The following is a 23,002-nucleotide window of genomic DNA, read 5'->3' on the forward strand; positions in this document are numbered from 1 at the left end:
ATCAGAAAGTTTTTAAATGATGCTGCTATCTGTGATCTTCCCTCTGGTAGGGAAGATACTGTGATCAGCTACTGATAGTGCGATGCAGGGATAATAGAGGACCATGTGTATAGCGTGTCCATGGAGCACTGGTGGCACTACGGGTTATGAGGATTAGGAAAAACTATTCTAAAAGTGAGTCTTCAGCCTTGATTTAAATGCTGAGACAGGGCATCTCCTACGTATGCTGAAAGATCAGTTTTGGGACCCTATAACTAAATGCTTCCATTGTGGTTTTCTCATGTATGTTTGGGATCACCAGCTTCCAGGGATTGTAACGGCCGACCTGGAGTATATTCATCCAGAATGTATTTAATTAAGGGGGTGCCAGCCCCTTTAGTGCTTTGATATTTTGTAGGAGGATTACAAATCTATCCTGTAGCATATTGGGAGCCATTGAAGAGAAGTTATTACCAGTGTTAATGTTTTTCTGTTTTGGTCAAGACACTTGCAGCAGCATTTTTAATGATCTGAAATACAGAAATAGTAACAGGATGATAGTAACAGTTACACTATTATTTTCTTCTAATTATATGAATTTGGATAAAACTGATCTTATAAAATGTAATAATTAATTAAAACTAAATGATTGCAAATGAAAGCAATATATATATATATATATATATATATATATATATATATATATATATATATATATATATATATATATATAATTATGTGTGTTTCAGCAAGCAATCCACAGTACCGAAGTAATTAAACCTTAAGAAACTGAAACTGGGGGATCGATAGAGATAAATAGTAGTTTTTTAATTTGTTCATGATTATAAAATATAATAAAATTACTGTAAAGCAGCATTGTGGAAGCTTCGAGGTAGTTTAAATAGAAATAAACATTTTCTAGGGCAGTTGAGTAGACTGTCACAGGAGTAGGTTCCAGTCATCTCCTATTAAGGCATGTCCCATCATACAGTATTCAACATAGAGCATCAACATTTTCAAAAGGATACTTCCATTTATACATCTTGAAATCAAAAGATAAAGTGTTTGAGCTATTATCTCCAAACGTGATTCTAGTTGTTTTTATTCATCACTGTGCAGGCTACTTTTAAATTAGTTACAAGTATTGTAAATTGCTCTAAAATTATAGATGTTAATTGCATTACTATCCTGGTTTCATTTCCAAAAGCTATATTTCGGAAATTTAGTTTAATGTCTCCTTCTAGCGGATCTTTCACGAATTGGATCCTCTTACCCTATCAGACGCACCGGAAGTGATTAGTATGACCTTTTGCTTTTCCGCAGCGTGCTTCCGGTCGTGCCTGTGCAAGATGGCGGCGTGCAGTGTGGAAGACGTGCTCGCCAAAGCGGAGAGAGATGAAGCCGAGAAACTCAAAAGTATTTCGGTCCACAAAGAACTGGACCTCGAATTCGACTTGGGGAACCTGATGGCTTTCGATAAAAACCCTCCCGATAGCCGGGGTTTCAGAAACCAGAATAAGGATCAGTTTCTTCTCTCCCTAGCCCGGGACAACACGCAACTCCTCATCAACGAGCTGTGGAAACTACCGACGGAGAGAGTCGAGGAGGTGGTGGTCGTCAAACTACCCGAACCCACTACCCGGCTACCCAGAGAGAAACCAGCCCCGAAACCAAGACCTCCTACAAAATGGGAGGAATTCGCCAAACTGAAGGGGATTCAGAAGAAAAAGAAAACCAACTTGGTGTGGGACGAGGTACACAAGGAGTGGAAGAGGCGATGGGGCTACAACCGCGCCAAGGATGACACCAAAGAGTGGCTGATCGAGGTCCCGGAGACCGCCGACCCCAATGAAGACCAGTTCGCCAAGCGAGTGAAGGCCAAGAAGGAGAGGGTGGCGAAGAACGAGTTGAACCGGCTGAGGAACATCGCCCGAGCCCAGAAGATCAAAGTGCCCGGGGTGGGACTGGCACCCACCGACCAGCCGTCCAAAAACGAACTGGGCAAGGCCGTCCAGGTGGCCAGGGTGTCCACGGCCTCGGTGGGTAAATTTCAAGACCGGCTCCCCAAGGAGAAGCCGCTCAGGAACTCCGGGAAGAAAAGGAAGTTCCAGCCCCTCATCGGCGACTTCTCCGCGGAGAAGCAGAGACAGCTGGACTTGCTGAAGATCATGGACACCAAGAAACCCAGGCTTGACATCAACAAAGCGGTGAACAAGCAGATGAGGGAGGAAGACGCGGAATCCGGCTCTAGGAGGAAAATGACGGGCAAAAAGGGACGGAGGAGTAACTTTTCTGGGAAAGGGAAGGGGAAGGGCAAAGGCAAAGGAAAGGGGCAAGCTAGTGGCGGTGGCAAGAACAGAAAACCGCGCATGAAGCTCGGAAAACGATAAATGACCCAGTGACTTTTGATATCTTCTCCAGACTTTGAAAGACCTGTATGACCTGATCTGATTCAGATCGCTTCTTCTCTGTAAGGCTGGATATCACACGTTTGTTTGCACATGGGGTGTCCACCCACGTGTAATTTCGTCACTTTTGCTATGCTAAAGTGGCGTGGATTCATTTTCACAAAAGCTCGCTTATATGTAACGTTATTTTCTAAATAAATAAAACACCTTTATTGATATTTACCGAAGTACTTGTATTATTGGGGATGTGATTATCTCTCATTGGTTTTATTTAGTTTTTAGCATTCTATTATGGTGATTCCATTTTAATTACACACGAATCTCACATATATAAGAACATTTAAATAGTGAAGACTGTGAAGTGTCATTTTACAACATTGTTCTGAAATATTTCACAATTGTCGCAAATGTAATTGTAGGTTGTTAAAATGCAAACTGGAGTTATTTTCATAATGTGGCATAAATAAGCAAGTATTGTACATAACTTTAGAACTCAGCATGAAAATGGAATTTCTGTGATGTTGGAAAGATTCGAGATTCGACGTTGCAGTGTATGCATTACATTATACCCCCTCCCCCAATGATCTAAACAATGTTTCAACTTGTCATTAATATAGCATTGTCTCAGTTGTTACAATTACCTAGTTTACAAACTAATGGACGAATATGATGAAGTGTAGTGCCCTTCCCTTCTATACAGAGCTGCTCAGCTTTTTCTAACCTTCGTCTTTTTTACAGAAACCGTAAGTGGGGGGTAAAAGGGGGTACGGGAGTAACCTTTTCCCATACTATTATCTTTTGTTTGCAGATTAATTTAGCATTTTTCCGAAAACACATTAAATGTTTGATTGACTTCTTGATAAAGTATTGATTCATTATAATTAAGCATATACTGTTTTTTTTTGTCTCGACTGATGACCGAAGATTTTCCAGCATAAACTTTTAAGATTTAAGCTGATAAAACGTCACAAATACTTAAGCAAAAGCATCTGACATTAGTAGAAACAAAAAAAAAACAAAAAAAACTTCTGAATATACAGATACTTTTGCTAATGGCACACAGTTTAATGTATGGTTTAATCGCATTGATTGTTTATATTTTACTATAACCACTTTAAGATTACTTATTTGGTTCCCTCTTACATTGTATGAGGTTAAATATCCTGCAAAGTCAAACAAACAAAAGCTGGTCCAAGCATAATACAGCAGGCTGGGGTCCTCCGATATCCCATAATTCCCGAAAAGATTCTGAGACGCAGACAAGTGCGCAATGGCAGGACGCGAGAGAGTCGCTCAGCTGCTCCGACAGCTGGAAAGGGCAGCGTAAGTTCACTTCCCAGGTTATTAGCAAGCTATTAAAAATTACTTTACAAAACTGGATATCAAAGCAGTTACGGTACAAGCGGAGTTAATCAACCGTGTATAGTCAAGAAGTTTGCGCTGCAGTCGACATTTTAAAGGAGAACAAAAATATATTCATAATTACGTGCACATAAAATGCAGACCATATAATTTAATTAAAGTTGTAACTAAACTAGCCTTTTGTTGGCTGAGATGGAATCTAGTTATTTTATTACGCAAGTGTAAAGCAAAGCAAAAGAATCACACAATCGTATTGCTATAGGCCTATGACACAATGTAACTTGCAGTCACTTGCACATATTTTTGCAATCTGCCATACATCTTCACCAATGTATCTATGCCTGTTCTGACGTCTTCTGATAATCTGGATGCACTCTTCTTTTGAACTAAGGTTTTTAAAATGCTATACGTCATCGTAAATCAAATGTCAGTGGGATTAAAATCCAGCCATCAGTATTCAGTGTCTGTCCATCTCACATTGCAACACAGACATCCCCTGGCAGTCGACTACTTGACGAGATTGCAAGACATTGAAGATTACAAAGTGAAATACATGGCATTAATTTCTCCTTATTGTATTTCAGATGCAGATGTCCTGCACACTCACACAGCTATTATCAAGGTATTTTTTTCACATATAATTAAGTGAAAGGGTGAACTCAATGCAGAAAGCATCGATTATCAGTAAGCTCCAATGAGGGATAATACTTATTTTCCAGTGAGATATGCAACATTTGCGTTGAGTGATTCTTCCTAGTTTTATTAAAACAACTTGTTGAATCGAACATGAAAGGTGCCCATTAAAAGCAGGCACGTTTTCCAAAATGGTCAATTTCTCTGTTTTTCACGGTACAATAATACAAATTAACAATGTAACTACTGCAGGTAAATTTACAGTGCATTTTTTACTTTGTTTGCAACAATTGTTTCCTCTTATAACATGGATGCATGTGTGTGTTTTAGCTTCAGAGCATACGTCATGTGGAAAAACAGACTATGCATTTGAGGTATGAAATTTAAGTTTAACAATTACAGCAAAATTAAACTATACTTGACACCTACATGTAAAATCTAAAGTATTTTGGTTTCCCTGTTTGTGCTTCAGATGGCCTGCTCAAATATCAGATATGGAGAAGGAGTTACGAAAGAAATTGGCATGGTAATATTTTTTTTCCTTCCCAAATCTTGTATCTCCTTGTGACTACTATAATAAATACTGTATATATATGAATATGTCTATTATAGAACAATAATTTGTCAAAAGATTAATAGATTAAGACTATAATGTATAGTTGTAGTCAAAGGTATTCACATCCTTCACTTGAAACCACATTATTCAATTATTCAACTAGTTTAATACATATATTATATTACACTATACTTATTTAGCCAATAATATCTATTCTCAGAGTTTGTTAAACACAGATTCACCCTAAAGAAAACATTTGACTGCATTGGCTCCCAGTTTGCTACATGACATATTTAAACATTTGACTAACAAAACTGTAGAAATCATAATAGTCAACACACCCCATGTAGAACAATCTGCGACAATATATAAATGATAAATGAGTTTAGTTTAATGAGTGATATTAAAGTAAATGAGTAACTGAATAAAATAAAATGTGTAGTCATAACTGTATGTCACATAGATGTTGCTTTTGAATGCAGGATCTCCAGAATCTTGGAGCCAGAAATGTGTGCCTGATGACAGATAAGAACCTGTCCCAGCTGCCCCCGGTCAAAGCTGTCCTGGACTCTCTGGTGAAGCATGGGGTTCAGTTCAGGTGTTATGACAAGGTGCGCGTGGAACCAACAGATACCAGGTCAGTGTTTATTTCATCTTATTTGTCCTCAGTAAAATTGTTCCCTAGCAGCAGTGTTGTGTCTGAATGGCATCTATTTCCTGGGTTTATTTCTGAAATCAGGAGTTTGAAAACCCTGAGTTCTTCATTGATGACACTGTATATAAATACACACACACACACACACATACACTAGGGACTAGACCAAATACAAACTTTGACCTACCAATGAATCACGAAGTACAAATCTGTACCTTATCATGGTTTAATTTGTTAAAAGCCACTTTCTACTATTTATAAATCAAAACAATATAGGGTACAACTTCATAGTTTGTGGTTCATGGGTGTGTCTAAGTTCTGATTTGGTCTATGTCTTGATTAATTGATACTGATTTAATGATGCCAGTTAGTAAGTGATTTATTTTTCAAAGAGAGTAAATTCTCCACTAAGAATACATAAATAAACAGACTCATGCCATTGAAGCTGTTTACTGAATAGCTGTACTGAGCCCTCGCTCTTATTTTCCAGTTTTAAGGAGGCAATTGATTTTGCCAAGAGAGGGAGTTTCGATGCCTATGTGGCTGTTGGAGGAGGGTCTGTGATTGACACCTGCAAAGCTGCCAACCTGTACGCCTGCCACCCAGAGGCCAGTTTCCTTGATTTTGTAAACATCCCTATTGGGAAGGGAAAGCCAGTCACAGCTACGATAAAGCCCCTGATCGCAGGTATAACTAAAGGCTGACTTTTACATCTGTGGCTTTGGATGATAGTCATATAATATGGACTGTGCCATTACTATACCATAACCTGTACTGTTAATGTAATGTTTATGCTAGTCCTTATCAGTAATTGTGATGCACTGTGAAAATCATGAACACCTCTTGGTGGCGCCCTCACATCCTCTTACAGATTGTACCTCCAGTATATTCACTAATAAACTCATAGACTTAATTACTTACTTATTAAAAACATTGAAAAAGTGCATCAATAAAATTGGCATAATTCCAATTATGTTAATGTTTTGTATGTTACTCATCTAGTGTCAATTAAATGAAACACACGGTTCAAGTTAATAAACCTATACTATAGAGTTAAAATTCCATTTCATGTAAAGACAAATAGATTTTGAAAGAACCTGCTTAGATGATTACCCTCCCCTCCCCAGAAACCTGTCACATAAAATGAATGAGTTTGTTTCTTTCTTTGTCTTCTTTCTTTTCAGTGCCTACAACCGCTGGGACAGGAAGTGAAACAACAGGTGTAGCGATATTTGACTTTGAAAGTTTGAAAGCAAAAACCGGTAGGCACAATCCGTCACCGCTATGAAGTTGTTTACTTACTTACCATTTCTTTTTTAAATGTACTCCATATGTACACTGTTTGCAAGCAACACCATATCTAGCAATGAACACACACAAAACTAATTTATGTTGTTGTGCACCTTAATGCTTCAGGTATTCAGATCTTATTCACTGACAGGACAGTGAGGAGAGGTACATTATACTCTTAGTGAACATTAACAAAAAAGTAATTGTATAATTTTGATTTTACACTTGAAAAATACAGGGAAATGTCACTGGATGAATAATTGAGAATTATTTAATTTGCTCTCATTTAATTCCATTGTTTGAATTTATTTTCCGTAACTTTAAAATAAACAGTTTTCATCTGTGTTTTATTAGTAATTTCTAAATGTCAATCATCTTCACAAAATAAAGTTTGGTCAGTGTCTACAAGACACTACAAAGAGATGAAAGATCTAAAAGTAGTTACCCATTTAGCTCAATCAGATGTGTGTAACTTGAGCCCTATGGATTTTCATCCTCAATCCTGATTTTGTATTCATTTCAATAAAAGTGTTTTTTAAAGCTGTCTTCTGATTAATATATTCAGTTTAAAATCTTCATCAAAGTAATGTAATTTTCTCTGTGCTTGATCACCTGACCAATGTTTAGGCATTGCTAGCAGAGCTATAAAGCCCACACTTGGAATGGTGGATCCCTTGCACACCCTGCACATGCCCCAGAGAGTAGCTGCCAACAGTGGCTTTGATGTACTGTGGTATGTACTGTATTAATACTATGGCCTAGACTGTACTGTGGACTATATGCTATGACTACCCTCAATTCACAAATTTCAAACCTCTTATCACAGGGGTAGCCTGGTCCTGGAGAGCCACAGGGTCTACAGGCTTGTGTTCTATCCAGATCATTAACTGCTTAATTGAACCAATTGTGGGTCTTAATTAGGCAAAATGTCCCCGTGTTCAAGGTATCCATTAATTGGTAATTTAGAGAGACCTGGAAAACCTGCAGGATTGCAGCTCTCCGGGACCAGGGTTAGCCACCCCTGCTCTACCAGATCATTTCTACAACAGATAAATAAAAACATGGTACTAGTTTATTGTTTGCAATTAGCAGGCCTGTTTTTGATTCAACTGTATTATAAATCATAATATCATGTCTTGCTTTTGCTCTTCCTTAAGTCTAAGACTTAACAGATATGTTGTGCTCAAGACAGCTGTTAGTGTATTCAGAACATTTGATTTCATAAATATCCTTTTGCATAATACATTCATGTCTCTTTAATATCTCCCATTTGTGTACTGTGGGATTAAAGTATGAAATTTTAATTAAGATTATAACATTATTGTATTGTGGAATCAATTAGAAAACAAATATTGCATTGTTCATCTTGTAAATATCATTGACTGAAGAAAGGCAGAGTGGGGTAAAATAGATCTCTGACCTGCAATTAATTCTCCTACACTTATTTTATATATTTTTAATTGTCTCCTAATAAAAAAATATGTTCCAGACTCATCAGAATGTTTGGGTATAATACAATAATTGTGAAATTATATATTTAAAGAACACATATGTAAATTTGCCTTGTAATTCAGGAGGAGTTTTCTTCCTGTAATGTGAATTTGAGCATGTAAACCACTGACAGGCCTCAATGCGATTTCCCTAAAACTTGTCAACACTGGGAGTTGTTGTGTTTGCTGCCAGCCAAATTAATAAGGGTCTTCTGCATGAGCAACTCCTTTCACACACACCCGAGATCTCTATGGTGCCTGATATGTCCTTTTGATAGAGCTGCCCCTGCTATAAATCAATTTATGTTACTCAGTCTGTCATGTAAATTGCCATTTGCCCTGATGCCGGCTATGCCAGATGGCACAAAATAATAGCCGTAAAAGAAGAGGAGACGGGAGGATAGTTAGTTTTTTCTGGTTTCTCTCCATGTACAGTCATGCACTGGAATCCTACACCGCTCTGCCGTACCATATGCGTAGCCCCTGTCCTCCCAACCCCATCAGCAGGCCTGCGTACCAGGGCAGTAATCCCATCAGCGATGTCTGGTCCCGACACGCGCTGCACATTGTGGCCAAGTACCTGAAGCGGTAGGAGCTTGAAATTTTACTCTGTTTTAATAAGACATACAATAGTGTAATACTTTATTATCTAGTAAAAGAAATGGTGTTGTTTTTTAACACCTACTGTATTTTTGTGCCTGTTCTCATGCTTCATATTTTGAAAAGATTCCCTTGTACAATTGTTGTTCCATAGATAGTAATGTTTATTTCAACATTACAGACTGAGGCAGAAAATGTCTTATGCTTGTATTCAAGTCCTTGACAGATTCATGATTTAGATGTGTACAATCTCCACAATTGAGCAATGGAGTTATTCCAAATAACAGATCTTACAGAATACAGTGTTTTCCATTTTAAATCGTTAATACATTATTTGTCTTTGTTTATACATGGGGTAAACAAACATTTTTATAATTTATGTAAAATATCTTTATTTGAACAGTAAACTATATAATGTTTATTTTTTCTCCTCTAATAATGTGGGCTATGGATATGAATTAAATAAATGTTTTCCCTCTGCAGTATACCATCTATAATGACCAGCTTTGCCCATTCCTGTTTGATTTTATTCTCCTGTCTATGCTAACCGCCTATGTGTCGATTGGTCTCCAGAGCAGTGAGGGATCCTGGGGACATGGAGGCCAGGTCCAGCATGCACTTGGCCAGTGTGTTTGCAGGAATAGGATTTGGAAATGCTGGGGTCCACCTCTGGTAAATCAATCCCTGTGATACTTCTTGATTACAGCTGTAATTTCCTCTGTGGTGATAAGCTTGATGTGGTAATTAGAGGTGGTCATTTTTATAGTTGATGTTTAGTAAGGCATGCCTTAAAATAGTGCCAGAAATATTTAATTTTCAAAAACAATTGAAGTTGACTGTTTCTATTGCTTTTTGTGTTTTTGGGGGTAATCTAGCCATGGAATGTCTTATCCTATCGCTGGACATGTCAAGACCTTCAGAGCAAAAGACTATAATGTGGACCATCCTTTAGTGGTATGCAATTGTTTTCATAATTATTAATATGCATCATATATTAAAGGCTTATGGGTGGACACATTTAATAATTCATTATTTAGTTTACAGTTTAGCCTTCAGAATAGATATCCTATTATTGTGATGACTGGAAAAAAAAAAACACACAAGTAGGCTGCTACAGTACAGCACTCTTTTAGGTTTATAACTAAATAGTAAGGGTTCATATATTAAATACGTTTAACCAGGTATATTATTTACTAAAATGCTGTTGTATTTCCGTTGTTCTTTGACACTTCCTGTGTTTCATGCCTGCAGCCTCATGGCCTGTCAGTGGTGCTGACTTCGCCCGCAGTGTTCATGTTCACAGGGTGCATGTGCCCCGAGCGCCACCTGGAAGCAGCTGAAATACTGGGTGACTACATACGCCAGGGGACTACATTCGGCCGTTGTAGATTTGTCACATCAGTATTAGGGTATATTTTAGCTAGATTCCAATTATAATGGATTGTAATTATTGATTACTTCATTGTTCCTTTAATAATAATTTTAAGAAGATTAAGAAGTTTAACTGAAGTACAGGAGGTTTCAGACCTAAAATCAGATATGTTGGTTATATACTGACATAATAGGTGCTCAGGCCCACAGAATTTAAAAGCAGGATTTTTTTATGTCAAGTTTAGTAATGGATTTTTTTTTTAATCCTCAGCAACAGTTTAATATAAATTATGATCATCTGATTATATCTATTAGACTTGTTTGAGTAAGTTCTCTTTGCAGCAACTTTTCCACAGAGTTGTGTGCAATTGAATGGCTGTGTTTGTGTGAGATTTCCTCCCCTGATTCAGCTGAACAGACATGTTTCTGTCTCGGTGCAGGAGCTGACGTCCGCAGTGCAAAGCGAGAGGATGCCGGGGTTGTCCTGGCAGACACCCTGCGGAAACTCTTGTTTGATCTGAATGTTGACGATGGCTTGGGTGCTATTGGTTACACTAAAGACGATATTCCTGCCTTAGTGAGAGGAACTATACCTCAGGTAAATGAGAATATATGGTGTCTCATATCGTATACATCTTATACACTTGATAATGTGTGTCTCTTAGTTTTGGCATAATCATTTTATTTAATTTTAGCTCTTTATTTATTTGAATATGATATTAATTCATGTTTTTGCTACAGTAACTCTAAGTTATTAGACAATATTTAAGTTAAAGAAGAAAATCGAAAGAAAATTTTCCACTTTTCCTTTTACAGGAAAGAGTCACCAAACTGGCACCAAGGCCACACACTGAGGAGGACCTGACTGGCTTGTTTGAATCTGCAATGAAACTCTTCTGATACAGAGTCTGTCTCTGCACAACCTCACTGCCAAGGGCACCGCACTATGAAATCACTTTTTAAAAATGCAATAGTAAAATCATCATAGTAATTATATATTTTGTTTTTGTTATAGAGCATCTGGCTTGATTTTGCAATTGTATGTTATACAATTACAGATTAGAGTTACTTCACCTCCTCAACTGTATTCATCAACAGGTTTATGCTGACTGCCTGACAATGGAATCTCAAATGTTAATTGAATGGTCTTTGATTGCATGAGAGTGCTGAGATTGATTTGTCCTTGTGATCTTTTTTGCAAGGTCTTTATACATAGCAGAACAGCACTAGTAATAGATGAGTGTAATCTGGTGTAAAAGGAAGGTTCTCTCTATAGTTGGATATGTTCAATAGAAAGTCACTTTATATACAGGATGTAAAAAGCACTGTTCAAATGAGTCACACTTTTGTAGGTTCTTAACAAGTTAAGTAAATATGTGAATTATCAAACCCTGTATCAAATATCAAAACTTCCTTCCAAGATGAATAAATACATGAACACCGAAATACATATTTTTTAGTACCTTTCCTTTTCCAGTTTTCATTTATTTCAAGAATAATCCTAGACTTGCCCACTGACCCATTGAACTCTTGTCTAACTAGAGCAACACTGTAAAGACAGACGTTGAAATATCATTTCTGCTAATAAGAAATATATAGATTCATTATTAACCTAACAGAATTACTTAGAAGTAGTAGCTACTTAATCTGATATTAGGTAGATTAGGTTTGAGGATTACTGAAAGTGTCTGTCATGTAAAGAGAAGCTTAGAACTAAGAATGTCTTCGGTTAACATACTGCTTTTATACGTCACAGTGTGCAGTGTTTACAGGCATTGTAATAAACTATTCAAGATCAGAGTGTTAATGCAACCAAAGTCCAAAATCAGCCCCATTGCATAGTAGGGTTGTGGGGCTGTCATGGAGTGGAAGCACACATGTGAAGATTGTGCCGTCTGGACAATAGATCTGTACTCAAGCCTGGCAACTGAACATAACACAGCTGAGGTGTTAGTCAGCACCCTGTGGGACATCTGTCTCACTGCAGGTGTCCATGAAGGAGAAATACGCCTCCTGTTAAGATGTACTTTTTAATTCTTTAAAAAGCATTTTTATATATATATGTTTGGTGCACAGCTTCTGCTTGCTTATTGTCTTTTCAGGATACATGGTATACTGTTAGTTATGTAACATGTCACACAGGTATACTTGCGTGTTCATTGCGTAACTGAAGGCAGAGGCGGTGCCTGCTTACAGCATCTGAGGTAACCAAACATCAATGTGGCGAAATAATAATGACGTTTCATCCTCATGGCGGATATTTTTAATCTTAAAGAGTTTTATTTTTGTTCGGTTACAGGACTGTAATTGGATGGACCTAGGAAGAAAAGATACAGCCAAGACTAGGGATAACAATGAGGGTAATTAGCTGTCAAGGCCATTAGTTTTCCAATGCTGAGGGACTTGGATCCTCTTCTAAAATGGCAAACCTGAGTTAGCATGTACAAGACATTAAGATCACTTTGTATCCAACTGACATGCAACCAAAATTAAAAGGGAACTTCAGCGCATACTATGTCAACACTTTCTATCGAGTCAGCACTCTGTGGGACATCTGTAGAGTTTTAATAATACAAATAAATACCGTGACAATATATGATAAAGGGATTGTAATACAAACAGTTAGTAATAAGTGTTATATATACTTAAATTGATATAATTATATTACTTGGATTACTTTATGTTCCCTGGTTACCCAAAGCAATCAGTTCTGTTTTTTTTTTAATATATATATATATAATCTAAATTCAAATAATTGTGCCTAATCTTTCCTATGTATCACTTGATGGATGGTGTTTGACTGCTTGACACGAGTACAATAGAGGACAGCGATGTCCTATCACACTAAAGCCAATCTCCATCTGTTGACTGGTCTGTGCTTAACAGTTCATCCAAATCTTTTTCCATCCCTGTCTGATGTTACAAAGCACCAACACTGAACTGCTATATGGAGCGCCATGAATTAAAACTCAATCAATCTCTGAGCATTAATTCACAGCAATAGAGCAGAAGGATATTATTCACATTCTGACACAGATGGCAAAGACATATTCATCAATATTTTAATTGAAGTGTCATTTACATGTTTGTTTTTGTTGTGTTTTCTGCAAAGAACCAAATCCCTTCACATGTTTTGTATAGGGCATCTTGTAGACAAAAATATCTGTAAGTGCTGTTAATTTCCCTTGAAATGTGCTTTTTTTAAATTTGCAATGGCAACTAGACAGAACTTATGTTTAAACTAAATATTAATGTTGTATATTACTGTTATTTTATAAATGTGTGTGTTTCTCTTTCAGTAACTGACTCCAATAGATACACAGACAAATAAGTAGCAAGTTTTATTTCTGTAAATATTAAACACTTTGTAATGTAAAATGAAGGAGGTCTGTTGTTTTAAGTTGTGGACTGAAATGGGTTTTATGAAAACACAAATCCATGTAGATGTAATAGTTTTTGATAAGTATTTCAGTAACTTTAGGAATATAAATATACTTTCTTTATTTTCCTAATTGTTTGGATGGTGTAAAAGTTTATTTTTCCTTCATTGCCCTGACCCAAATGAAGACAATGCTACAATTTACACTATTAACCTATATCTGAGTATTATTGTAAACGTTGTCAGATGACATTTATGATTTTCAGTGTCTTGCTCTCATAGAAAGCTGACCAAAGTTGGGATGATGCCGTCCAGCTGCAAGTAAGAAGAAAAATCAAGCAAAGGGGTGCCCCAGCAGAGGTCTTCACACATGTGGGTGGGAGGTGCACGTGTGTGTGTGTGCAGCAGTACAAACCTGCACAGTGATGTGATTTAAAAAAAGCAGTGGATTACTGAGACCTGTTTATCTTAAGCTCGGTGCCAGAGCTCCAGGCAGGCAGTGTGTCTGAAACATCGCACAATGGATGTCATCTACAACAGCAGCGACAAGCACTTTGAGGTGTTCACCACTGTATTCTCTCCAAAGGGTAAGTACAGGCTAGAGGCAGGCTCTTGGCTTCACCCAGGCAACAGCAGGCATCATTACTGGCAGCAATAGATGGCAGACACTCTGACAGATTTCTATCATTCATTCACCTATTTTCTTGTCAGGACATGTGCTTCTTGCACTCTTTACTAAATGGTTCCATCAAGTTTTTGTTTTTGTTTTTTGCTTTGACTGCTGATGAGTCAAAGTCTATGAAACATTATTTCAGATTTCAAATATTAAGTAATTTTCATGTTAAATCTGTTTTTTAAGGCACTGTTCATTATTTGTTTTATTTAGTTTATTTGTCGGTTTATTTTAAATCTGTAAAGCACTCTGTGGCTACCCTGCAAAGGGAGCTATACTAAATAAAAATGTATATATACAGATTGATAAACAATTTGTATGAAACTAAGAGAATCAACAAATAACATTGTTTCAATTAAAGGATATAGATACTTCTGACTAAAACTGCAAATATGCAGTTGAAAAAACAACAGAAATATGAACAGCTCAGTCTTTCTATTATATGCTGATGCAGTGGTTTTTCTCAGTTTGCAGGAGAAGCCAACATATTGGTGGATATCATGGAAGAGGAGAAAGGGTAAGTTATTCTGTTTGTTTCTGTACTGATTGTTGCTTTGAAAATGTGTAACTACATGTTGTCAGTGGTGAAGAATACCAGAAGCAAGATAATTAATTTAATTGATATTAGGTAAGTAAGGATGGAAAATTAATCTGGGGGGGTTAATAAGTCACCTTAAAATACTTTTGATTCTCTCTTAGAAAGGCAAAGTTTTAAATTCTCATATTACTATACAATCTGGTCTGCACTGAATCTAATACGCACGTGTGCACACTTCAAATTTCCATGTCATGTCAGAGCTGGTTATACCGATGGTTTTGCAAGATGTTTGGATTCAAGATGATCATTTGGCTGACTGAGGCTTTATAAATGACTGGACTTCAGACTAGCATTGATCTGGGCAAAGTGGATAGTACTGAACAACTATTTGAGATAGACAGGAGGATAGTACCACTGATCAGTGAGCACCAGTGCAAACTTTAACATCACTGTCCTGTGAGTCTGTGCTGAAGGGAAGTCCTCTGCTACATGATCCATTTAATCGAAAATAAGTAAATGTCCATTACTATAGATGCGTAATGAATGTATAGAAGATTGTGTCTGTTATATCTCTCACTCTTTACAACCACAATATAGCAAACTACTACAAAGTGCATTATCTGTTATAAACACTGATTGATTTAATAGAATGCTTCAGATATCCCACTAAGTGTTTGCATTCATGTAGTCCTTTATAAGAAAAAATGTTCTCCAGCACCAGCGGCCTCCATAACTTCCTACTCTGAAATGTGTTCCTGTTCCCGGTGCCATGTTAGGATACAGACACTCCTCATAGAGAAGGGCCTATGTTGTTGTCAGTTGGTGTTGCCCATATATTCGCAGTGATCTGAGCAAGAGACTTTATTAACAAATGCTTCTGCCTGCACTGAGAAATGGCTGATTTCTGTGAGTGCCAATAATGAATCCTATTCATATTGGTTCTTGGTTTAGTTGACTGACTAGTTCCTGAGAATCATCTGATGCAGTCACTTTTAGTTCTTTCTCATCATGAGTATTTAATTAATCTGTGATAAAAATAAAATCTTTTAAATTAGTATATAGTATGAAACCATATGATGTTTTATTTAAAAACTTGTATAAATTCTCTGAAAATACTTAATACAGATTAAGTACAATACTTTATACAGAAGTAGTATCTTTACAATATAAATTGAGAGGGTATATGTATATATATATATATATATATATATATATATATATATATATGAGTTTGAAAAATTGCTGGCGCTACAATAGTTTTAATAAACCTTAAATGTGGGGTGCCTTATCCCAGGGAGTTTAAATAAAACAGATAATACAGTCAAGGAAGGATGGACAGCAGCTCCTGTCTAAAAACAGTCCACATTCGTGATGCTCACTTATTCTCCAATAAATAGTTTTTTGTGACATTGGTAAATGTGGACTGTTTTAGACGCGAGCTGCTGTCCATCCTTCCTTGACTGGATTATCTGTTTTTATATATACATATATATATATATATATATATCTTCTTGTGAGCCATATTAGATCCATGTTACCACATTTAGAATAGACTCGTAGCTGTAAGTACAGTAATCCTTACACATTTAAACATGTAATCCTTTTTACTAAGGTAAGAATAGCACAATTACTGGGCAGGAGTAAGAACTCCTGTTAATACGATTCAATCTGTCCTGATGTCTGCTATTTAGTTAGTTTCCTACAGGGCAGAGACACTTCATAGTATGTATTTAAAGTGTGTATTTATAGTATATTTCATTCTCCATCTACATATTATAGTACTTAAGAAGATTTAAACAAAAAATGAAGTAAACTGATGGCGGTTTTGTATAAAATGTTTTCATTGTGGAAAGAGGCCCTAACTGGTTGGAAGATTGCTGGCTCTGTTATTTTTGTAGAGTCTGGCTAGATATCCATTATTGGTGGGAGCTGAGACAGTATATTGCGCTAAATATTGATCCCTACAAAGCGCTTGCTCACACTGTGGGATGGATAGAGCTGTGTGTTGCTCAGTGCAGCTCTCACAGTGCAGCTCTCACGGCCATGTCTTCACACTCATCCTCTTTTCTCTCCGCTTTGTGTGTTTGTCCGACACATGAACACGGACAGCAACAGCAGTTTGTGGTCATGTTCTTGTTGTGCAGATTTCTGCAGTTTTGCACAGATCTGCAGAAATCCAGTGATCCCATTGGTGGAGCAGCGCAGATCTGCGCATAATTGCGGACATCTGCATTTCACAAACATGACCTGTACATGTCCATCCCTGTCTGTTGACCTTTTTGCTGTGTGGATCACGCATGTTTCTGCGAGATGTGGGGAGTGTGGAGGCTGTGACGCAGATCCACGACAAGGATGTCAGATCAGTTGTGAAGTGTGTTCCCCTGTACTGAAGCGCCCGGGTGTGTGCGCTCCTTCACGACGCAAAAGACATCAATTCGGTGCAAAACAGTGGTTAAGTGTGAGCTGCGCACTGTGCACAAAATCGGTTCGGATTGTAGAAATCATGTTGTGTGACCCCAGCAGAGAGATCAGGATAAATGAGGAGGAGGTACTAAAGGGACTAGCAGAATTAAAAACAAAAAAATCACCTGGGACAGATGGGATATTTCCAACAGTACTTAAAGAAATTAGGGAAATTATGAATAGGCCGCTAACTCAAATATTCCAAATAACACTTAGAACAGGGGATGTGCCGACTGACTGGAAGATGGCAAATGTCACCAATCCACAAGAAAGGGGACAAAACTGAGCCAGGAAACTACAGACCAGTCAGTCTCACCTGATGATTAGACAGAAAATAGAGGAGCTTCTCAATGAAAACCATATTCTTGGAGATAGTCAACATGGGTTTAGACGAGGCAGTTCATGTCTTACTAATTTATTAGAGTTTTTTGAACATGCAACTGCAGCTGTGGATCATGTGAAAGCATATGATATGATATACTTAGATTTTCAGAAAGCTTTTGATAAGGTTCCACACCAAAGACTGATCCTCAAATTGGAAGCTGTAGGCATTCAGGGTAATGTAAGTAGATGGATTATGAACTGGTTGATGTATAGGAAACAGAGGGTGTCGATTAGAGGAGTTGCTTCTAACTGAGTGAGGTTGTTCCACAGGGATCAGTACTAGGGCCTGTGCTTTTTCTAATCTATATTAATGATCTGGACTCAATGTATGAGAAACGCATGAGAAAGACCTAGGAGTCTACGTGGACTCCTCACTTTCTCCATCCAAACAATGTGGGGAAGCAATAAAAAAGGCAAACAGAGTGTTAGGCTATATTGTCAAAAGTGTAGAATTGAGAACAAGGGCAGTAATGTTCAGACTGTACAATGCACTAGTTAGAGCTCATCTGGATACTGTGTGCAGTTCTGGGCTCCACACTTCAAGAAAGATATCGCTGCTCTAGAGGCAGTTCAGAGGAGAGCAACCAGACTTATTCCAGGTCTGAAGGGAATGTCCTACTGAGAGACTGAGGAACTGAACCTTTTCACCCTGGAACAGAGGAGACTACGTGGGGACTTGATTCAAGTCTTCAAAATCATGAAAGGCATCGACCACATCAAACCAGAGGAGCTTTTCCAGATCAGCAGGGACACACGCACCCGGGGACACAGATGGAAATTGGGCTTCAAGGCATTCAAAACGGAAAACAGGAGACACTTCTTCACACAGAGAGGCGTCACAATCTGAACAAACTCCCCAGCAATGTGGTTGAAGCTGAAAATTTGGCAACATTTAAAAATAGACTGGATAGGATCCTTGGATCACTTATTTATTAATGGAGACCAAACGAGCACGATGAGGAGAATGGCCTCCTCTCGTTTGTAAACTTTCTTATGTTCTTATGTTCTAAAGGTAATACAATGTGACATCTTGGATTTAAAGACATGGGAGTAGATTAAGATACTGTACTGTAATTCTCTCTAAAACAGTCTGATGTAAACATGTCAAAAATGTGTTCTCAGATAAGCAGATATATAATTTATTACCAGTCATGGAAAACCAGCACCTTTAGTAGTACACACTAAATAATAATTTAATAAATTAACGTATAAAATACCAAGCAAAGTGCTCTTTATGTGTTGATTAAATTAAACTTAGAACAGTAGACAAGAACTTCAGTCATCCTATTCAACTGCACTGAAGAACCTGATTGAATAATGACAGGCTTTGTATACACAACACATTTGTGCTTGCTGCTTTCAAAAGCCTATCCTTAAGTCTATTTAAGTTAACCCCTTCTGCAATCTATTCAATCATCCTTAATGCCCGTGGCAGCCTATATTTGAGTTTGTTTTTTGTGTCAGAATTTAGAATTGAAAATGGTGCACTGAGATATAAAACAATCCATTTCAAATTAAAATTGTGATCAAAAGCATCGCAAACAGGAATGGGTTGGAATGTCTTGAGTTGCAGTTATGCTTTTGTCCTGTAGGTGGTAGCAGTGCTCAACTACACTCCCCACTGGCCAGATGAGCTGGAGCTGTGCCAGGGTGATGTCATCCACATTCTCCACAAGGATGATGAACTCTGGTGGTTTGGGCGCCTGCATAATGGGGAACAAGGGTACTTCCCCTCCAATCACGTCACTAAACAGAGTGAGTTCAGTGTCCCGTGCTCAGACCTTCCTTTAGTTATAGAATGTATCCCGAAATTATAGCTTCCATGTGCAATTACTGTGTTTTTAAAAAATGGATAGAATATATATAATTACATATATATTACTTAAAATACAAATTTACTAAACAGCAAACTATATTAAATAGTCCTCTCCCTCTCTTTTCCCTCCTCTCTCTCTCTCTCTCTCTCAGTGAAAATGCACTTAGTTTTATGTTCTGTTCAGGGTTTATGTCATGTTTATTTACTTCAACTGTATAATGACATTATAAGAAATCATAGAGTCTGCACTACAGAAGAAAGCAATTACACTTTGAGTCAACTCTTTGTGATTAATCGTGTAAAGGAAAGCAATTGTTGCTAAATTATTGTTATTACTTACACTTGTCCCTCTGAAGGACAGAAAAGCAGTGAATTACAATGTTGTTGCCTGGTTTTAACAGATATGAAAAAAGTAATTCTATTTGTTTATTCTATTTGTTAATGTTTTCAGATGGTATAAATGAAGACACAAGTGCCAATTTGCAGTCACGTTGTAGCCTGGGTAGGAGGGTGTCCTTCTCCAGCACAGAGGGATACAGAGCTATCAAGAGAAGGCCTTCGATATTTGATGTAAGAGCCCAGATGTCTTTATTATTGAAAACAAGCCTCATCGATCTTGTGAAACAGTTTTAATATATTATTTATTATTCTTAAGTTCATTTATACATTTAAATATTAATGGTGTTGGCTAATATATTGTCTTTGGGCAAAAACAATTGACCGGTCAGATTCTCTTATTAAAGATAAAAATCACTGAGGTGCCGAAATCAATAAATATGAAATAGTCATCCACTTCTTGGGCAGATATGCCTAGACGCAAGAGCTAATGTTCCATAATCTCTCCAGTTGAACTGGCCTTGTGTTTGTTTGCTAGAAAGATGAGTCGTCAGAAAGCCTCAGAAGCTCATTAAAGCGCAGCTCAGTCCAGGAGCCGGCCGCAGATGTCCCTGCTCCGTCTGAAGGGTATGTGTCTCGCTGTTTCCAGCCCTGCTCTGTCCCAGCTGCTCCATTCTGAGAAGAGCCGCCTGTCTCCCCCTCAGTCCACAGGGATCACACCCCGAGCAGGTGGCCTATCTCATACTTCATTAGATGACAAAGCACAGGCGTGTCATCTGCAAATTATGCCTTCAGTCCGAGCAATTTATAATTGATTAAAGCTCAATGGATTCCCCAGGCCGTGGGCACAACGCTTGCTCACCCTCACAAATCTCTGGACTCTCAGAACATCTGTGAGACTATTGTTGCCCAGGAAAATGTGCTTATGAAAACACATTTTAAAAATCACAAGTGAAAATAATATTCTGCACAAACCAATGCGCTAAATTTGACATGGTGCTAGGACATAAATGGTTCCTTGCTTCATGTGTTTATCAGTAAAACTGGAAAACTTCTGTTCTGTGCTTGGTGATCACTGGAAAAATCTAAGTTTTTTTAATATTTCCATTTACACTTGCAGGTGCATTTTCCACTGACAGCTGTGCTGTGAAAATATATTTTCCATATACTGAATATTCATGTGTATGTGTGAAGTATTAAGAAGCTCAGCTCATAATAAGCCATTTTAAACAATGCTTTACATGACCTTTAAAAGCAGATGTATTTCATGTTCTTCATTGCCTTGAAACATATTAGTGTAGAAATACTAAGAGAACATTTTTACATTCATGTGGGAGATTACAAATGTGCATATTTAGCGGACACGTTATACACATTTCAGATTTTTTTATAATCAATATATTTAAATACAAGGGAAATAACAGATAGAAATCTGCTCAACAACATTTTAGAACTTTCCAAAAGAGCTTATCAGCATACCTCAAACCCCAGTGTACGTGATTGTACAATGTATCTGCAGTTCTGACACCAGTAAGCGCGGCGGTGAGGTTTCAGGCTCTAACAGCCCATCAGGTAACCTGCTGTCTGGGCCAGGGCTGTTGCTAGGGGCTACGGCAGCGTCTGCAGGCCGTGGCTGGAGCTGAACAGCACTGTTGTTGTCGTCCTTGAGAGCTTTGGAATTTAGGTCACTCGCAATAAACAGATCCTTTGATTATGTTTTTCCTTTTTTTTTCCCCCGCTTTTGTTTTGTTTAGCAGACACTGCCTGAAGTCACCGAGCTGTAGGAAGGAGGGCCTTTTTCTGGCAGTGGGGCCTGAGGCCTCGTTGCCCCTTACAGAGAGCGTTTCCCACAGCTCCCCCAGCCTTCTGCAAAAGATCCTCCTGAAGCATAAGAAGAAGGGACCGTACCAGGGGGCCACAAACAGCGCGTTTGAACCCGACTGAGGGACGTGCGTCAGGAAGTCGAGCACGAAGTCGTATGCAATTGCGTTGATCAGATACGTGTAGCAGGAAGTGAAGTAGTTCTTATTTTAAGTACTGACTGAATTCAACACATACGTACTGCTGCTGTCAGGTAGTCATTGCCCTGCACACAGACTATATAACCTCCTGGCAGTCCATATAGGCCGTACTGCAGGGGCACAGCCCACTAACTTTATATATATGTATCTGTATCTGTATCTCAAAGATTAAGCTAACAGGGAAACATGTTCATAACACAGTTTTATGCTGTAATACATGGCACATAGAAACACAAGAAGTGTGTTTTAGGCAAATTACTTAATGGTCATTTGAACACAGATAAAAGCTTCAAAATATCATCATCAGCCTAAATATTTGCATTACATATGTCTGTGTTGGCTCAGTTCAGGTCTCTCAGTTTCCTAGTTGGCCCATTATGTGACTAGGATATATTTTCCCTTCATTCTGTTAAAATTCTGTGGCTGATGGTATTTAAAAAAAATAAGGAAAAGAAGTTTGCCAACGATTAATATCTCATTATGTGATGAAAAACAAAATTAATTGGTTGATATAAAATTACTACAATTGTGATCAATACATTCATAATAAGTAAAGTGTTTTTTATGTTTACGCATTTGGCTTTATTACATTTGTGATACTGTTAATGTATGCAATGGCCATATATCTTGTACTTTATTTATTTTAATGTATGTAAGACATTTTTATTTGAAATGTAATAATAAAGGTGGGGTTCTGAACAGTATGAATTAGTTATTCAGGAGTTAAATGTTTTACCAAAAGAAATTGCATCATTGTTATGAAGGGTTTCCTAGCGACATAAAAACAAGTCTCATTAGTTCCATAAAGTCTGAAGCGCTGCCCTCCAGTCCTGTATTTCTCAATGAGCTTTTCATTCATTTGGCCACCACAGATATAACAGGAAATGTGAAACAGCTCAGTTCAGATCATGGCTATTTCAGTAGAAGACTGTCTCCCTGGGTGCTAGATGAATAATGCAGGATGTATACACTTTTTATACACTTGCTTTTTCAGTACTGCACCACTTTTTCAAGCAGGCTGCCCCTAGTGTCTTAATGAAGATCATAA

At 37.7% G+C, this 23,002-nt stretch overlaps 3 protein-coding genes across 4 annotated transcripts; all 3 read left to right on the forward strand.

The window, feature by feature from the left end:
• Positions 1 to 1,306: 1,306 nt before the first annotated feature.
• Positions 1,307 to 2,605, forward strand: rrs1 (ribosome biogenesis regulator 1 homolog). The gene has a single exon (XM_066720552.1). The coding sequence runs from the start codon at positions 1,329 to 1,331 to the stop codon at positions 2,367 to 2,369; it is 1,041 nt and encodes a 346-aa protein (XP_066576649.1). The 5' UTR covers positions 1,307 to 1,328; the 3' UTR covers positions 2,370 to 2,605.
• A 1,006-nt stretch (positions 2,606 to 3,611) lies between these two features.
• adhfe1 (alcohol dehydrogenase iron containing 1) lies at positions 3,612 to 11,790 on the forward strand. The gene is made up of 14 exons (XM_066720565.1): positions 3,612 to 3,710; positions 4,334 to 4,371; positions 4,713 to 4,756; positions 4,855 to 4,908; positions 5,421 to 5,575; positions 6,084 to 6,280; positions 6,778 to 6,855; positions 7,511 to 7,616; positions 8,809 to 8,961; positions 9,547 to 9,645; positions 9,849 to 9,927; positions 10,225 to 10,321; positions 10,785 to 10,942; positions 11,161 to 11,790. The coding sequence occupies exons 1-14, from the start codon at positions 3,658 to 3,660 to the stop codon at positions 11,242 to 11,244; spliced, it is 1,395 nt and encodes a 464-aa protein (XP_066576662.1). The 5' UTR covers positions 3,612 to 3,657; the 3' UTR covers positions 11,245 to 11,790.
• A 137-nt stretch (positions 11,791 to 11,927) lies between these two features.
• Positions 11,928 to 22,657, forward strand: LOC136766769 (vexin). 2 transcript variants are annotated; one of them, XM_066720577.1, is made up of 6 exons: positions 11,928 to 14,310; positions 14,864 to 14,913; positions 19,374 to 19,536; positions 20,049 to 20,167; positions 20,472 to 20,560; positions 21,688 to 22,657. In XM_066720577.1, exons 1-6 carry the CDS (start codon positions 14,244 to 14,246, stop codon positions 21,875 to 21,877), a joined length of 678 nt encoding a protein of 225 aa, XP_066576674.1. In that variant the 5' UTR covers positions 11,928 to 14,243; the 3' UTR covers positions 21,878 to 22,657. The 2 variants fall into 2 exon arrangements, with proteins under 2 accessions (XP_066576674.1, XP_066576682.1); XM_066720585.1 differs by having other exon boundaries at positions 21,691 to 22,657.
• Positions 22,658 to 23,002: the final 345 nt, after the last annotated feature.

The sequence above is a fragment of the Amia ocellicauda genome, chromosome 2, assembly GCF_036373705.1.
Source record: "Amia ocellicauda isolate fAmiCal2 chromosome 2, fAmiCal2.hap1, whole genome shotgun sequence".
Lineage (NCBI taxonomy): Eukaryota > Metazoa > Chordata > Actinopteri > Amiiformes > Amiidae > Amia > Amia ocellicauda.